The sequence below is a fragment of the Eubalaena glacialis genome, chromosome 12 (genome assembly GCF_028564815.1).
Source record: "Eubalaena glacialis isolate mEubGla1 chromosome 12, mEubGla1.1.hap2.+ XY, whole genome shotgun sequence".
Lineage (NCBI taxonomy): Eukaryota > Metazoa > Chordata > Mammalia > Artiodactyla > Balaenidae > Eubalaena > Eubalaena glacialis.
Window position 1 is genome coordinate 92,701,185 of NC_083727.1, and position 16,797 is coordinate 92,717,981.

The window sequence follows — 16,797 nt, forward strand, 5'->3', positions numbered from 1 at the left end:
TTAAATGGGATAATGATACAGGCCCAGGGGATTGTTTCAAGGATGCAGTGATAGAACACTCTAGACTAGAGTGATTAAAGTGCAGTCCAGGTCTTCTACATCCATTACCCATATCATGACATCAACCCCATTTTCTAATCTCTTCCACACAGGTTCTTATCTGATGATTCTCCCCTATTCATGGCCTTAGTCATGTGACTCGGTCATTAAAAAACTGTGGCTTCTGGTTCCCTGCCCAATTCCGTACATACTGAGATCCCGGGGATAGTAGTGTCCCCATCAGTGGCTCATTTATACATACGGCAAATCTCTGTATGTAAAGCAACCAAGCAGACGCAGTCTTTGATTCCTGGATCGAGAGGCACATATTCTGTCCTTTCTCTGTTGCTTGCCCTCCTATTCACCTGGACTCCCCTAGTGTCCTGGGCCCTCATCTTCACCTACTGAAATAGGAGCATCTTGGGAGCCCAAGCCATTAGAAGCTGTCTTCTCACTTAAGCATTCTTTCTCCCACAATTTCATGGGTGCTCTTTCTTTTCTGAACCCTTATAAACTTGCTTTGTGCTCCCCTTATTATATATTGCTATTATATTTTCTTATATATATATATATTTATATACCTCTTAGCTAGAATTCCAGCTTATTGCAAATGAACTATATATTTTCACCTTCCAAATCCCCTACTCTGCATTGACTGTAGCAGGTCCTTAGATATATGCCCTTTTGAATGTGTTTATTCCATATCATAAAATCTATAACTGGACTAATGAAATCATCTGTGTAAAAGCATGTGAATACACTTCAAAATGACTATGATAGTAATACATTTTATAATCTTACTTTACTCTTTCAAAATGCTGTTAGATTACTTAATTAGAATTTGAATGGACATTTTTAGCGCATCTACTATTTTTATTTTGTAGTTAGAATTTGTGGCACGATCCTTCCTTCTTTAGAAATAAATCATCGAGATGTTGGGGGGCAAAAAAAAAAAAAAAAAAGTAAGTTTCTATAGCAAGTTACTCAGTTTCCCCAAATCTCAGCCCAGCTTATTCTTTTAGGCCAGAGCTCCTCAAGGTGGTCTTGGAGCCATTTGTCGGGCTAGCATGGGTCCCAGGTTTGCCCAAATAGGGATTCTTAAGGCCTTAGGGCAGCTCACAAGACAGGAGGCCGTGGCCCGCGGCCTTGAGCCTGAAGCAGCCTTGCCCATCACCCTAATGTGACTCCAAATGTTATCATTCGCTCCATCTGCCATGACCTGGGGAAGGCTGTGGAGTGCTGTTATCCTCAGCAGTTCCTAAAATGATGTAAGAAGGCAAGTAAGCACAGCACAGACCTCACGGGTACTCCAGTATGAAACTTCGTCTCATGAAAAGATAGTTACTTAAGAGCTATTCCCCACAATTAAGGTTATCTATCTTTTTAATTATTATTTAACTTTGCTAACAAGTTGGAAGTAGGGCGACCTTGTCTAAGTCGAAATATAGAATTTAAAAAATACTAATTCAGAATTTTGGGGCGTGTGTTACGTATAACACATTGTCAGACCAAGTACTCAAACAGGCAACCTGAAATGCATACTGTTCGCTAGGGAATTCAGAGTTCGTGGTTTGCTGACTTCCAGACTCGGAAACAAATTTTTGCAAAAATACTTATGTACTTATTTTAGTGCAACAAATGCTTAGAGATGGTGTAACATTTTCTGAAAATGGGCTGAGAGAGCTATTTGATGGACTGAGGTCCACCACCTCCTCACTGAGCGATTTCTCTCTGCCTTGTTTTGCCCATGTTTACAGGGATGACAATAATTGCATCCACTTTAAAGGTTATGACAATTATTTGAATGAAAATATTTAATGCACTTAGAAGATTGCCTAATTCATAGTATGTGTAAATATTGCTGTTGTAACAGTGTAGCAACTTGAGACTGATAACGATCACTCTCTATAGAAGGAAGGCTATTATGAAACACATCTGATAAACGCCCCTCTTTTTCCCTTCAGCCTTATTAGTAGCTCTATGAAGTCTTCACATGTGTAGGCTCCACTGCTGAATTAGAGCTGTAAACTGTGTGAGCACAGAGGCTGAATCTGTCTTATTTACCTCTGTACCCCCCAGCACAGGGGGTTCCCAAAACATAAGAATTAATGAATTGCCAGCAAGTGAAATTTGAAATACGGGGTCATGCATCGTGCATATTTTTTTCTTTTCTTTTTCTGCCTGCAGCTTAGAACAGTTTAGAATCAATTTCTCTTTAATGCTGAAATTCTAGCATAAGTGGTGAAAACTAATTTTCCACATCAAATTAATTTAAGCCCTGTATAATTTTTGCTATTTTTAAGAGACAGAAAATCAGTTTGAATAGACAGATTAACAGCTAATCACTAGGTAATTGCCACCTTGTTTTAAGGGCGCATGCTAACTACGTACTTGTGCCTTCAACTACAGTTGTATCTTACAGATGGGTTTTTATATCTTTGCACTAGTGAGAGCAGACAGTGGGATCTTTCAGCTGATGAACAGAGTCGTGGCTCCATTTTGCTGAGGCATAAAAAAGCAAGTGCTTCATATTGCTACACAATAATATGCTTTTATTCTGAGCACAGCCGCATGGCCTGAGCTAATTATACATTATCTAATTTACAAAGTGCACGCAGGTAGCATTAAACAGAAAACAAAACAAAACAAAACAAAAAACAACATTAACACAAATCTCTGTCTTCAGCTTTTGCTTCTCTCCTGCGCTTTCGTGCCATACACCAGCCAGCTTTTTGATACCAGGATGCGCTCAGATAGCTCACACTCAGAACTGTTTTCAGCATCTTCTCTCCCAAGTCATATCCTCCCCGTGTGCTGTCGCTCAGGGTAGGGCACATCAGACTCTCTCCCTGGATACCTGAGTTTCATCTTTACTCCCTCTCTCGTCCTCACCTCCTACACCTGCCCTGGAGCTGAGCCCATCCCTCCTCCTAAATACATTTGGAATCCACCCACTTCCTGCAGCCACTTCCTGTGATTCCACAGCCCTTCTTCCACAGTTACACCCTTTCGATTGTCACAGGCCTCCTTGACGTCAGTCTCACTCGCCTGCAACCCACTCTCCAAACTGCCGGGACAGCATTCAAAACATGACATCTATTTCCCTCGCCCTTAAGTTCACACCTCTAGCTTACGTCGTCATCCTCACCCCCTCCTCCTCCTGCAGTGACCCACCTCTGTCCGGCCTCAGCTCTCCCAGGGGAGATGTTCCCAATGCCTTGGATGGACCAGGCTCTCCTTGCCCCGGGTCTTGCCACGTGTGGTTCCCGAGGCACAGTTGCCCATCCTTGTTGGTTGACTCCTCCTTGTCCTTCACATCTCAACTTGGACATCCTTCCGGAAATCCTCTGCTGGCCTGCTCGCCCCTAAAGTACCCCTAGAGCAACCGGGACTCCTCTGATCATAGTGGGAGCCTGATGGCACCGTAATGTCTCTACTTCTGTGGCCCTCGACATCTTGGAGTTGAGAGGCTCTGTCTATTCCTTTTTTGTGCAGTACTTCCCAAAGAGACTGGGACATGATAGGTGCCCAAGTATTTGTAGAATGAATGAGTTCCATTCCTGCCACTGAGAAGACCCCAGGAAGTTTCTCACCCCTGGGGACTTCATAAACCTAAGATGGAAGAAAATAAATTGTCATTTTAATATCTAGGCTGTTTTGCTTTGGGTATGAGCAGAAATAGACCTATTTTCTGAACTAAATTTTTTTTTAAGATTTAATCTTCAAAGATGCCAAATCACCTTTGATGAAATATTTAAAGCAGCTGCGGGATTTGACATTCCTTCTAAAAAGCTGAAAATCCTGAACCGATTTGCAACTTTGAATCTCTGATTCCTCTGTCACCTTCCCTTCGTATCACTTGTGTACTGAGTTTCTATCTACAAGAAGCACGACAATTCCAAAGTTTCATGCATTTACAGAGGAGAAAACAAAGTTTGCTGACTTCTCTAGGTTTAAAACAATTACTGTGATTTTTTTTTTTTTTTTTTTTTTTTTTTTGGTCTGGTTAAAGTACCTCACATTGATTGTCACCAGGTAAATGGGAATTAATACTTACTTGAGTGGTGTGGTTGGAAAAGTAACTGCTGAATCAGCTTCTTCCTTGACCAGTTAGGATGTATGCAGTTCATACCAGGGGCTTCTGAACAGGGTCTCCTGGACCCTTACCAAGTCAGGCACAGCCCTACAAGGTCAAGTTTTGTAAATATCCAGTACCATGGAAACCCATTTTGGCTAATTTTTAGGAAACCTATGGTAGCTAACTTCTCTCTCATTGCCCTTAAATGAAAATGACTACCTATTGCTGGCCTATTTCACACACACACACACACACACACACACACACACACACGAGTCCTCAGTACTTTGCAAAATCATCCTCATTCTCTGTCATCTTAAGCACTGGAGTCCTGGAAAAATAGATCTTCTGAACGTATTTGGTAGTTTTGGGTTAAAAGCACATGTGTGTCTATAGTTCCCACTGTCATTTACCAGGACCTGTAAGTGCTACGTGCCGTTAAGAACGAAGCAAAACAGAAAAAGCCCTGTCTTCCTGGCGCTCACATTCTAGCAGGAGCAGGCTAATAATAATACGACTAATAAATAAGGAAGGACACCGGGTAGCAGTGTACGGTGAGGGGTGGCTTGGAGAGCAGCCGGGCAGAGGAAGGGCTGGGGTGAGAAGGCGGGATTCCAGAAGAGCCTGAAGGCAGTGGAGAGGAGCCATGAGGAGGTGTAGGGAGGGAAGGGGGAGGCGTGTCCTGGGCAGAAAGAACAGGTGCACAGGCTGTGGGGTGAGGGTCCTCCTGGAGTGGGAGAAGCCCCCGGGGGGTAGGGAGAGTGGACGGGGGGAGCTGAGGAAGGGGCCAGACTGAGGGGCCTTGTAACTGACGCTCCTTTCACGGCTCGGCGTTGTACTTACACGGAAAGAAGAACCCTCCCCCCCACGTGGTACACCTTTTAAAAACAGTGGAGCTCTCACCCATATCCTGCCTTGATTTTGAACCTTGAAATCAGTTCCAGGTGTGGGCCGGGTAAAGTGCTCGCCCTGTTGGCTCACCCGTGCCATCTAGTGGTGAACGCTTGCAATTACCGGATTTTCTGACCCTAAGGTGGGCGGGGGCAGGGTGCTCTTGTGGGAATAACAATACGTGTCCAAGGGGGGAGGGGGGGATGAATTGGGAGACTGGGATCTCCATGTATACGCTAATATGTATAAAATGGATAACTAATAAGAGCCTGCTGTATAAAAAAAATAAATAAAATTCAAAAATTCAAAAAAAGAGAAAAGAATTCAAAAAACCCCCACAAAAACAGATGAATGGATAAAGAAAAAAACCCAAAACAATACGTGTGGAAAGCTTTCTGAAAACATACAGGGAAATGAAGACCTCCGGGTGCGAATTGCTCCTTCATTGGCTTATGTCAAGCGTGAATCAGAAAAAAAACCCTGAAATCTATAGCAGCAAGTTTTACGAAATGTCCTTCAACATCAATGGAACTGAAGAAATTGTTTGAAAACAGAAAAAAAGTACAAGTGAAGTGAAAGATTACAAAGGAAGAGTGAATGAGGAAAACGTTGAGCAGAAGTTGGATATAGATAAGCAAAAAGTATACTCAAGTGTCATACTAATATCAGGTTAATTAATTAACTCTATAGAATTATATCAAATTAATTTATTTTATAGAATTCAGCTATGGAATAAACTATGCATGATGCATTTTGTGAGTTTTAGCAGGTATTATAAGTTTCCTTTTCATATTCTGTAGTAGGTTTGGTTGACATTTACAGAAACACAATTATCATCTGTTCCAGAGATGTCCAGTGGGGTAGCTTTTAAAATGTAAACTTACATTAATTCAAATAGATATATTTAAAACTCAGTTCTCAGTCTTGCTTGCCACATTTCAAGTGCTCGATAGCCACATTGACTAGACACCACCGTACTGGACAGTGAAATTCCCACTTCCGTCACTGCAGAAAGTTCTACTGGATGGGCTAGTCTATTATATTGTTTTCTCAATAGAGCAGATGTACTCCACAAACATGTTCTGAACACCTACTGTGTGCTAGACAGCTTAGCAGTTCCTTACAGCAGATTAAAGAGAAATAAAGTAAAGCATAATTAGTCTCCTAAAGGGCAAAATCTAGGAATTGAGGAGTTTCACACTGTAACCAGATGTTTTCCATCCATTGTGAGAAGAGATATAATACTTGTATATTCAATGACTGAGGTACCGAAGAAGGCCCCCCAGAGAATACACCATTTAAGATGTGTTTTAAAGATATACAGGAATATTACCAAAAACAAACAAACAAACAGAAAAACAAGGAGGGGAGAGAGTATTTTAAGTAGCGGATATAGCTTTTGCAAAGTTAGGGAAGTGTAAATTGGTGTGGGGTATCTGGAGGATGACAGTTAATTCTGTGTGGCTGGTCCATGGGACAATAAATGTGAATCATAATTGGAGGGCGAGGTTAGGGCTTGCTAGAAGGGCCCTTTCATCACAGCAAGCACAGTCCTCTTTATCCTGTCAGATAACTGGAGAACCATGGAAAATTTTATGCAGCAAGTTATGGGATTACTCTTCATTTTAGAGATTACTTTTTTGATGTGGCATAAAAGAAGGAAGTTGCTGGAGAACCGTAGCACTTTACACCCTGCATCCCACATGTAATTAAAAAATATATATTTGGAGTCCAAAAAAAAATATCAGTTCACCTCTCTGTGCCTGCCTGTTTTCCCTTTTGATAAATGGGGCTAATAGTGTCTGGCTTATAAAGTTGTTGGGGAAAATTAGATGAGCCCACTCATGTAGGACTGTTAATAAGGGCTCAATGCTATTACTGTTATTAAAGGTTTGAAATTATCTAAGGAAAGCATTTAACATAAGGAAAATGTAAGAGGTGGATGATTCTGCAAAGGATGCAGGGAATGAGATAGGGAGAAAGAATGGTCCAAGTGCTTGGTGGAGGCCTGAGAGAGAAGAGCTTTCTAAGACCCTAAAGAAAGGATTTCCAAGGAGGAGGGGGAAGTCAATATAAAAAGTACTGCAGGGAAGGTTTAGTGAGTGATGACCGGGGTGAGCGTATTGGGTTTGGCCAGTAGGAGATCACTGGTGGGTGAGGAGGGGACGTTTATGAAGACGGGCCTGGTGAAGGTTGGATCAACTGCTAATCCACCCACCGAGCAAAGATTCCATGACTCGGAGACAGGAGCCTATGGGTTTTACTGAGAACCTAGATTTATATCCATATATAAACGTAAACTCAGCGTGAGGGAGATTAACTTGAAGAATTCAAGGTAGCGAAGAGGGTGTGCAGGAGTCAAGGTTCTAGAATCCAGTTCTGCTGATACCTCCGCCAGCTCCATTGCCTTAGATGAGCCTCTTCTTTGGGGGCCCCGGTGCCCCCATCTGTAAAGAAGAAGGAAGTGGATTAGGTGATCTTCAGTGCCACTCTCAGTTCTGAATGCCCACGAGTTTCCACCACTCATCTTATTTCAGGTAATTATAAAGTGAATATTATTTCAAGATGGCAATGTCTCAAGCTGCATTCTTCACCTACTAACAACTGTAATGGGTCCTAATGAGGTCATACATTCTGAAGTAGAATTAGTATCAGTAGAATTAGATTAGCATGGGTTCAATAGTATATTGTCCCCAAAGGAAGAAATTGCTCCCTGGACATCACACTCCTGTATATATTAGATACTTGTTATTTTGTAGGTCCTTGTTTACTTACTAAAGGTATTTCTATAGCCATATAGTCATTCATGTATTCACTCAACTTTGAACAACTTCTGTGTGCCAGACACACCTTTAAGTGCAAGATACAGAGATGAGAGGACCCAACTTATCCCAGGCAAGTTGTGAGGACAAATATCAGAACATATAAATGGCAATTCTGTGTGAAAGCACAGCAGGAGTTCTGTCTGGAGAAAGGACTGATGTGTTCTTTCAGGTTTAAAACAGCATAGACAGACCTTCTTCTTTCACGAATTCTTTGGCTTTCCATGAACATATTTCTGGTGTGCATCTGTTATTCTTGAAATTCCCTTTAACTTGCTTACCTCAGTAATCAAATGGAGCTTTTGAAAAGCATAAGGCTAAAAGATAAAATCTGTTAATTTTTATATAATGTAGTATGATTGGCATGATACTTATATGAAGAAATGAAAAGTTATGTATTTTTGCCCTTTACTTACTTGTATCACCTACAGTTAATAATTCTGATATGGCTTTCAGTTTATTAGAAATCTCTATATTGTATGACATCCCCAAACTTTATGAATATAGGTGAATACTGGAAAGATTTTTATGTATATGCTTGAATATAATGTTCAATTTATAGGCAAATCCAAATGACCTTTTAAAAAAGCCTGCACAGTAAACACTTTCCAAAGAAAGTACATTTCTGTGAGGATTTTGTAGATAATGAAATGAAAGCTAGTGGTGTTTTGTTTCTGAAGACATCTCTGACATTTCAGTAAACAATACACTTTTAAGAAATGAAAGCTCTCTGCAGTCACAGAGGTGCGTTTCAGGATTGCTTATTGCCAACATTTAAAAAATAAACACCACCGGCATTCAAGTCCCTCTGTTCTAAATTGCAGCACCTTATGAAATATGCCCAGAGGATTATCTGATGTCTATGGTGTGGAAAAGGACTCCAGCAGGAGACTTGGCCTTCAATCAGTGCCCACTGAATGCCACAGGTAATGTAGGATGACCCTCCAAAGTTGACCACCCACTCACAGCAGCAGGCTGTGTTCCTCACCATGCTTTGTCCTATGTCCAAAAATAAATCTGTCCAATAAGCAGTTAATAAAACAATTTTAGTAAAGGGCTTCCTAAGTGGAGCCAACGAAGAGACCTGGAAAATCTTGATGATGCAGTGGTTTCTCAGTGTGACTAATATGCATTGTAAAAATAATCAAAGTAACAATTTCACATGCATGTTTGTTAAAAGCGCGAAATTGTACGAACCCAGGTTTTCAGCCCGCCTCCCAGTTCTGTGTCCCCTCCCAGCCTCCCTGTCGTAAAGCTCTCTGTTTTTGTGACTCGCAGGCACCGCTAGCAGACGCTGCTCGCTCAGTCTTCACGGAGTGGCCTTCTGGGAACAGCCGAGCTTTGCAAGATGCATATCCAATGAGTACAGACACTTGCGGCATTCAGTAGGTGCAAAGCCAGCTTTAGTACTTGCTCTGTTTATTTTCTGCTAATGATCGCTGTGTGAGAGTTTAATCTTCTGCTATACAATCAAATCAGTAAAGTCTCTGAAAAAAAAAAAAATGCCTGAAGGAAAAAAGTCTGTGCTAGAAAGCTAATTTTTATGTCAGTGCTAAACTGTTTTGTTCCTAGGGTTTGGGTTTTTATGGATCCTGCTATTTAAATGAATGGATTCCTTGTCCAATGAGGGAAAGGCGTGAATAAAATCTGCTACTCAGGCTTATCTATAAGAGTTAAACTATGTATTATGATTGGCACAAATCTGTGTTACGTAGTACATAAGACTCATTTCAAAATACCGTACATTTTAAAATTAAATTCTTTAGTACTTTAGTAGATGGGAAATGATAAAGCTGTGTCATGTAGGTATCAAATTTCTCACTGCATTTTGACATTAAGACACCAAAAAAAAAAAAAAAAGACAGCGTTATTGTATCAGAGAAAATTAGCTGCTTGCAAAAGATTATATGGGACAAATTTTCAAAAATAGCCCCTCTTCTCCCACACATCATTGAATTATTCACAGAGTATGCTCTATGAATATTTCGAGCACAGTTAAGTGTCACTTGGTATTTTACGAGTGCAAGTCATTGTCATTTTCGGAGACTGTTGTCATTCATCCTGACAGTCGAGAGAGCTTCCTGCGTGAACAAACATCGCGGGTCTCAGAACAAAATATGAGCCGGAGCCGCTGGAGAGCCCAACGTTGGCAGGGATGCTGTTCAGTTAAGAGACTTGAAGTTTTGTTGTGCTTATATTTTCTTTCCATATTCTTACAGTTGCTCACAAATAAGCCTTATTCTTAAAAAAAATCCTAAAGAACATTCTTGTTTGTGGATGGAGAAGTAGCTTGTACAATAAGAACGCTTCTTAGTGAAGTAAATGTATTTGATTATCAGAAAAACAAAAAGCACATTTTAAAAACATCTGAAAACCAAATGCTGTCTAATATGCTTACTGACCAAATCAGTAAGTAAACTGATGATTATTTGGCTACACAGACCCTTATTTCTATTATTGTGTGTATGTACATTCATATATATACATACATGTTATTGTATATATATACATAAATACTGATTACACACAAATACATATGTTTAATAATATATATTTATGTGCATATCAGTATTTGGTGATATTTGGCTTCACTGAGCCTTATTTCTGTCAAAATTGACATATTTCAGAATTAAGTATATATATATATATATATATATATATATATATATATATATATATAAAACCAAGAGTTTCTTATGAATTTAATTTTTAATGAATTTTATTTTCCCCTAATTTTAGACATTCGACTCTGTTTACTTAATCTTAATAATATGCATATTTAGTTCTTCTTTATTCATGGTAATAAATATGAGAATAATTGCATGGATTAAGTAAACCATAGGTCAATTCTTACAAATTTGTTAAGAATGAATAATATCACTTGTTGGCAGAAAATTTTTCCTTCCTAAATTCAGTGTTTTGCACAGTAGTATTTCAATGAGTCTGCGTTCTGCGAGTACAGGTCATCTGATAATGGAGAGAAACAGAAACACTCAGTGAAACAGGAGAGATGGTCTCGGATTGTGAGTCGCATAGAAATCACGCAGTCAGTGATTGGACAGCCGATGTGTCCGTGCCCGTGCTGACTTGCAGACAGAAATCAAGTGCGTGATTTTGTAGAAAAAGGAGCAGCCTCAGGGCATTCAGCTTCCACAGAGGACCAAGCACTCAGCTGGGCACTTTCACAAATAAACTTCAGTCCCCACCACAACCTGCAAGTGGGCATCCCTGCCCCAGGTTGAAGCTCCGCTGGGGAACAGTCCAGTTACCTGAGGCAAGGGTGAAATCTGCATCCCAGGTACAACTGTTCCAAAACTTAACCTCCTTTCTGGAGGCCTTACTCCCTCCTGAGCCTTTGATTTGAAATCCTCTGCCCTAGATTCTGGTGCTGGGGGTACCTTCTTCTGGTTGTGTGTCCTTCGGGAAAGTCATGTGATCTCACTCAAGTCTTGGCTTGCTATTTGCAACTGAAATCGGTAGCCTCATCTTAGCATCTCTGGAGGTTTTGAGGAAAAGTAGATGAGATACCGTATGTGAGATGTTTGCAAAGCAAAGAGGTTTGTAACTCTGACGTATTAATATCTACAGGTAAAGAAAATGGGTTGTGTTAAAAATTATCTCCGTAAGAGTAAAATTTTAGAACTCAACAAGTTATTAACTTGAACTCTTCATGTGGAAATATACAGATAGATATAGATGAATGGATAGATAGGTAGGTAGACAGGTGGATAATTGAATGGATGGATGGATGGATGGATAGGATTGATGTCACATGTATTTTTTTTTAAATCACGTGAGGTTTTTTTTAAAATAAATTTGTTTATTTATTTATTTATTTTGGCTGTGTTGGGTCTTCGTTGTTGGGTCTTCGTTGCTGTGTGCAGGCTTTCTCTAGTTGCGGTGAACGGGGGCTACTCTTCCCTGAGGTGTGTGGGCTTCTCCTTGTGGTGGCTTCTCTTGTTGTGGAGCACAGGCTCTAGGGCCTGCGGGCTTCAGTACTTGTGGCATGTGGGCTCAGCAGTTGTGACTCACGGGCTCTAGAGCGCAGGCTCAGTAGTTGTGGCGCACGGGCTTAGTTGCTCCGCAGCATGTGGGATCTTCATGGACCAGGGCTCAAACCCGTGTCCCCTGCATTGGCAGGTGATTCTTAACCACTGCACCACCAGGGAAGTCCCAAATGTCACATGTATTTTTGCTCATGAATTCTGTTTATATACACATATAGAAATATATACATACTTATACATCCATACATACATGCCTCTAGTACTTGCCTAGGGACCATGGTCTTCTCTTTTACAAGTTCAGGGAAGTATAGGACCAATGTATGCCTTAAAGAATGGTTACCTAGTACATCGAGCTCATCATGTGTACTCTGAAAAGTCAGTTGGAGGTGGAAATTAAATCCCCTTCCTTGCAGGCTTGTACTCTTGTGGCTTCACATACTTTGCCTGAGTAACAAAGCTAGGTAGTGCTTACGATGTACAGTAGTTCTGTCTCCCACAAATTCTTAAATTACCTTGAAGACTCTGCCTCTTCTCTAGTAGAGTTTGTCATTTCACAATTTAATATTCTATTTTCCTTGGGGGATTCCATTTCTTGCCAATCTATATTCATAAAACTCATTAAATGTTAATTGTCACCCACTGCAGATAATTATTTAAAATAAGCAGATCTGTGTTTTCCACATAGATTACAATATGTGTACATACCCACATAGATTACAATCTTTTGTATGCCCATTTTATAAAATTATATGAAGACTAAGTTTGAAATGACATTTTATCATCAACAAATATTAGTTGAGTGTGTCCTATGAACTCTCATACTTATAAACCAATTGAGATAGACAGAAAGGTGTCATTAATCAGTTTAATATATAAAATCACTAATCTGTCATATTGAACATTTACTGAATTCCTTGAGGACAGAAACCATTTCTTTTTTTTTTTTTTTTTAAACATCTTTATTGAAGTATAATTGCTTTACAATGGTGTGTTAGTTTCTGCTTTACAACAAAGTGAATCAGCTATATGTATACATATATACCCATATCCCCTCCCTCTTGCGTCTTCCTCCCACCCTCCCTATCCCACCCCTCTAGGTGGTCACAAAGCAACGAGCTGATCTCCCTGTGCTATGCGGCTGCTTCCCACTAGCTATCTATTTTACATTTGGTAGTGTATATATGTCCATGCCACTCTCTCACCCTGTCACATCTCACCCCTCCCCCTCCCCATATCCTCAAGTCCATTCTCTAGTAGGTCTGTGTCTTTCTTCCCGTCTTGCCACTAGGTTCTTCATGACCTTTTTTTTTCCCCCTTAGATTCCATATATATGTGTTAGCATACTGTATTTGTTTTTCTCTTTCTGACTTACTTCACTCTGTATGACAGACTCTAACTCCATCCACCTCATTACAAATACCTCCATTTCATTTCTTTTTATGGCTGAGTAATATTCCATTGTACATATGTGCCACATCTTCTTTATCCATTCATCCGATGGTGGACACTTAGGTTGCTTCCATGTCCTGGCTATTGTAAATAGAGCAGCAATGAACATTTTGGTACATGACTCTTTTTGAATTATGGTTTTCTCAGGGTATATGCCCAGTAGTGGGATTGCTGGGTCGTATGGTAGTTCTATTTTTAGTTTTTTAAGGAACCTCCATACTGTTCTCCATAGTGGCTGTATCAATTTACATTCCCACCAACAGTGCAAGAGGGTTCCCTTTTCTCCACACCCTTTCCAGCATTTATTGTTTGTAGATTTTTTGATGATGGCCATTCTGACTGGTGTGAGATGATACCTCATTGTAGTTTTGATTTGCATTTCTCTAATGATTAATGATGTTGAGCATTCTTTCATGTGTCTGTTGGCAATCTGTATATCTTCTTTGGAGAAATGTCTATTTAGGTCTTCTACCCATTTTTGGATTGGGTTGTTTGTTTTTTTGATATTGAGCTGCATGAGCTGCTTGTAAATCTTGGAGATTAATCCTTTGTCAGTTGCTTCATTTGCAAATATTTTCTCCCATTCTGAGGGTTGTCTTTTGGTCTTGTTTATGGTTTCCTTTGCTGTGCAAAAGCTTTTTAGTTTCGTTAGGTCCCATTTGTTTATTTGTGTTTTTATTTCCATTTCTCTAGGAGCTGGGTCAAAAAGGATCTTGCTGTGATTTATGTCATAGAGTGTTCTGCCTATGTTTTCCTCTAAGAGTTTGATAGTGTCTGGCCTTACACTTAGGTCTTTAATCCATTTTGAGTTTATTTTTGTGTATGGTGTCAGGGAGTGTTCTAATTTCATACTTTTACATGTACCTGTCCAATTTTCCCAGCACCACTTATTGAAGAGGCTGTCTTTTCTCCACTGTATATGCTTGCCTCCTTTATCAAAGATAAGGTGACCATATGTGTGTGGGTTTATCTCTGGGATTTCTATCCTGTTCCATTGATCTATATTTCTGTTTTTGTGCCAGTACCAAACTGTCTTGATTACTGTAGCTTTGTAATATAGTCTGAAGTCAGGGAGCCTGATTCCTCCAGCTCCATTTTTCATTCTCAAGATTGCTTTGTCTATTCGGGGTCTTTTGTGTTTCCATACAAATTGTGAAATTTTTAGTTCTACTTCTGTGAAAAATGCCAGTGGTAGTTTGATAGGGATTGCATTGAATCTGTAGATTGCTTTGGGTAGTATAGTCATTTTCACAATGTTGATTCTTCCAATCCAAGAACATGGTATATCTCTCCATCTATATGTATCCCCTTTAATTTCTTTCATCAGTGTCCTTTAATTTTCTGCATACAGGTCTTTTGTCTCCTTAGGTAGGTTTATTCCTAGATATTTTATTCTTTTTGTTGCAATGGTAAACGGGAGTGTTTTCTTAATTTCACTTTCAGATTTTTCATCATTAGTATATAGGAATGCAAGAGATTTCTGTGCATTAATTTTGTATCCTGCTACTTTACCAAATTCATTGATTAGCTCTAGTAGTTTTCTGGTAGCATCTTTAGGATTCTCTATGTATAGTATCATGTCATCTGCAAACAGTGACAGCTTTACTTCTTCTTTTCCGATTTGGATTCCTTTTATTTCTTTTTCTTCTCTGATTGCTGTGGCTAACACTTCCAAAACTATGTTGAATAATAGTGGTGAGAGTGGGCAACCTTGTCTTGTTCCTGATCTTAGTGGAAATGGTTTCAGTTTTTCACCATTGAGGACCAATGTTGGCTGTGGGTTTGTCATATATGGCCTTTATTATGTTGAGGAAAGTTCCCTCTATGCCTACTTTCTGCAGGGCTTTTATCATAAATCGGTGTTGAATTTTGTCGTAAGCTTTCTCTGCATCTATTGAGATGATCATATGGTTTTTCTCCTTCAATTTGTTAATATGATGTATCACATTGATTGATTTGCGAATATTGAAGAATCCTTGCATTCCTGGAATAAACCCCACTTGATCATGGTGTATAATCCTTTTAATGTGCTGTTGGATTCTGTTTGCTAGTATTTTGTTGAGGATTTTTGCATCTGTGTTCATCAGTGATATTGGCCTGTAGTTTTCTTTCATTGTGACATCTTTGTCTGGTTTTGGTATCAGGGTGATGGTGGCCTCGTAGAATAAGTTGGGGAGTGTTCCTCCCTCTGCAATATTTTGGAAGAGTTTGAGAAGGATAGTTGCTAGCTCTTCTCTAAATATTTGATAGAATTCGCCTGTGAAGCCATCTGGTCCTGGGCTTTTGTGTGTTGGAAGATTTTTAATCACAGTATTCAATTTCAGTGCTTGTGATTGGTCTGTTCATATTTTCTATTTCTTCCTGGTTCAGTCTCGGCAGGTTGTGCATTTCTAAGAATCTGTCCATTTCTTCCAGGTTGTCCATTTTATTGGCATAGAGTTGCTTGTAGTAATCTCTCATGATCGTTTGTATTTCTGCAGTGTCAGTGGTTACTTCTCCTTTTTCATTTCTAATTCTATTGATTTGAGTCTTCTCCCTTTTTCTCTTGATGAGTCTGGCTAATGGTTTATCAATTTTGTTTATCTTCTCAAAGAACCAGCTTTTAGTTTCATTGATTTTTGCTATTGTTTCCTTCATTTCTTTTTCATTTATTTCTGATCTGATCTTTATGATTTCTTTCCTTCTGCTAGCTTTGGGGTTTTTTTGTTCTTCTTTCTCTAATTGCTTTAGGTGCAAGGTTAGGTTGTTTATTCGAGATGTTTCCTGTTTCTTGATGTAGGCTTGTATTGCTATAAACTTCCCTCTTAGCACTGCTTTTGCTGCATCCCATAGGTTTTGGGTGGTCGTGTCTCCATTGTCATTTGTTTCTAGGTATTTTTTGATTTCCCTTTTGATTTCTTCAGTGATCACTTCGTTATTAAGTAGTGTATTGTGTAGCCTCCATGTGTTTGTATTTTTTACAGATCTTTTCCTGTAATTGATATCTAGTCTCATAGCGTTGTGGTCGGAAAAGATACTTGATACGATTTCAATTTTCTTAAATTTACCAAAGCTTGATTTGTGACCCAAGATATGATCTATCCTGGAGAATGTTCCATGAGCACTTGAGAAAATGTGTATTCTGTTGTTTTTGGGTGGAATGTCCTATAAATATCAATTAAGTCCATCTTGTTTAATGTATCATTTAAAGCTTGTGTTTCCTTATTTATTTTCACTTTGGATGATCTGTCCATTAGTGAAAGTGGGGTGTTAAAGTCCCCTACTATGATTGTGTTGCTGTCGATTTCCCCTTTTATGGCTGTTAGTATTTGCCTTATGTATTGAGGTGCTCCTATGTTGGGTGCATAAATATTTACAATTGTTATACTTTCCTCTTGGATCGATCCCTTGATCATTATATAGTGTCCTTCTTTGTCTCTTGTAATAGTCTTTATTTTAAAGTCTATTTTGTCTGATATGAGAATTGCTACTCCAGCTTTCTTTTGATTTCCATTTGCATGGAATATCTTTT

The 16,797-nt window shown here is 39.4% G+C and overlaps 1 protein-coding gene across 1 annotated transcript in view; it reads left to right on the forward strand.

Moving 5' to 3' along the window:
• ADGRB3 (adhesion G protein-coupled receptor B3) overlaps nucleotides 1-16,797 on the forward strand; it is a 785,278-nt gene that overhangs the window by 326,514 nt on the left and 441,967 nt on the right. Inside the window, exons 8-9 of the mRNA XM_061207676.1 lie at nucleotides 8,655-8,756; nucleotides 9,109-9,215. Coding sequence (XP_061063659.1) covers nucleotides 8,655-8,756; nucleotides 9,109-9,215 — 209 coding nt within the window. The remainder of the gene's footprint in view (nucleotides 1-8,654; nucleotides 8,757-9,108; nucleotides 9,216-16,797) is intronic.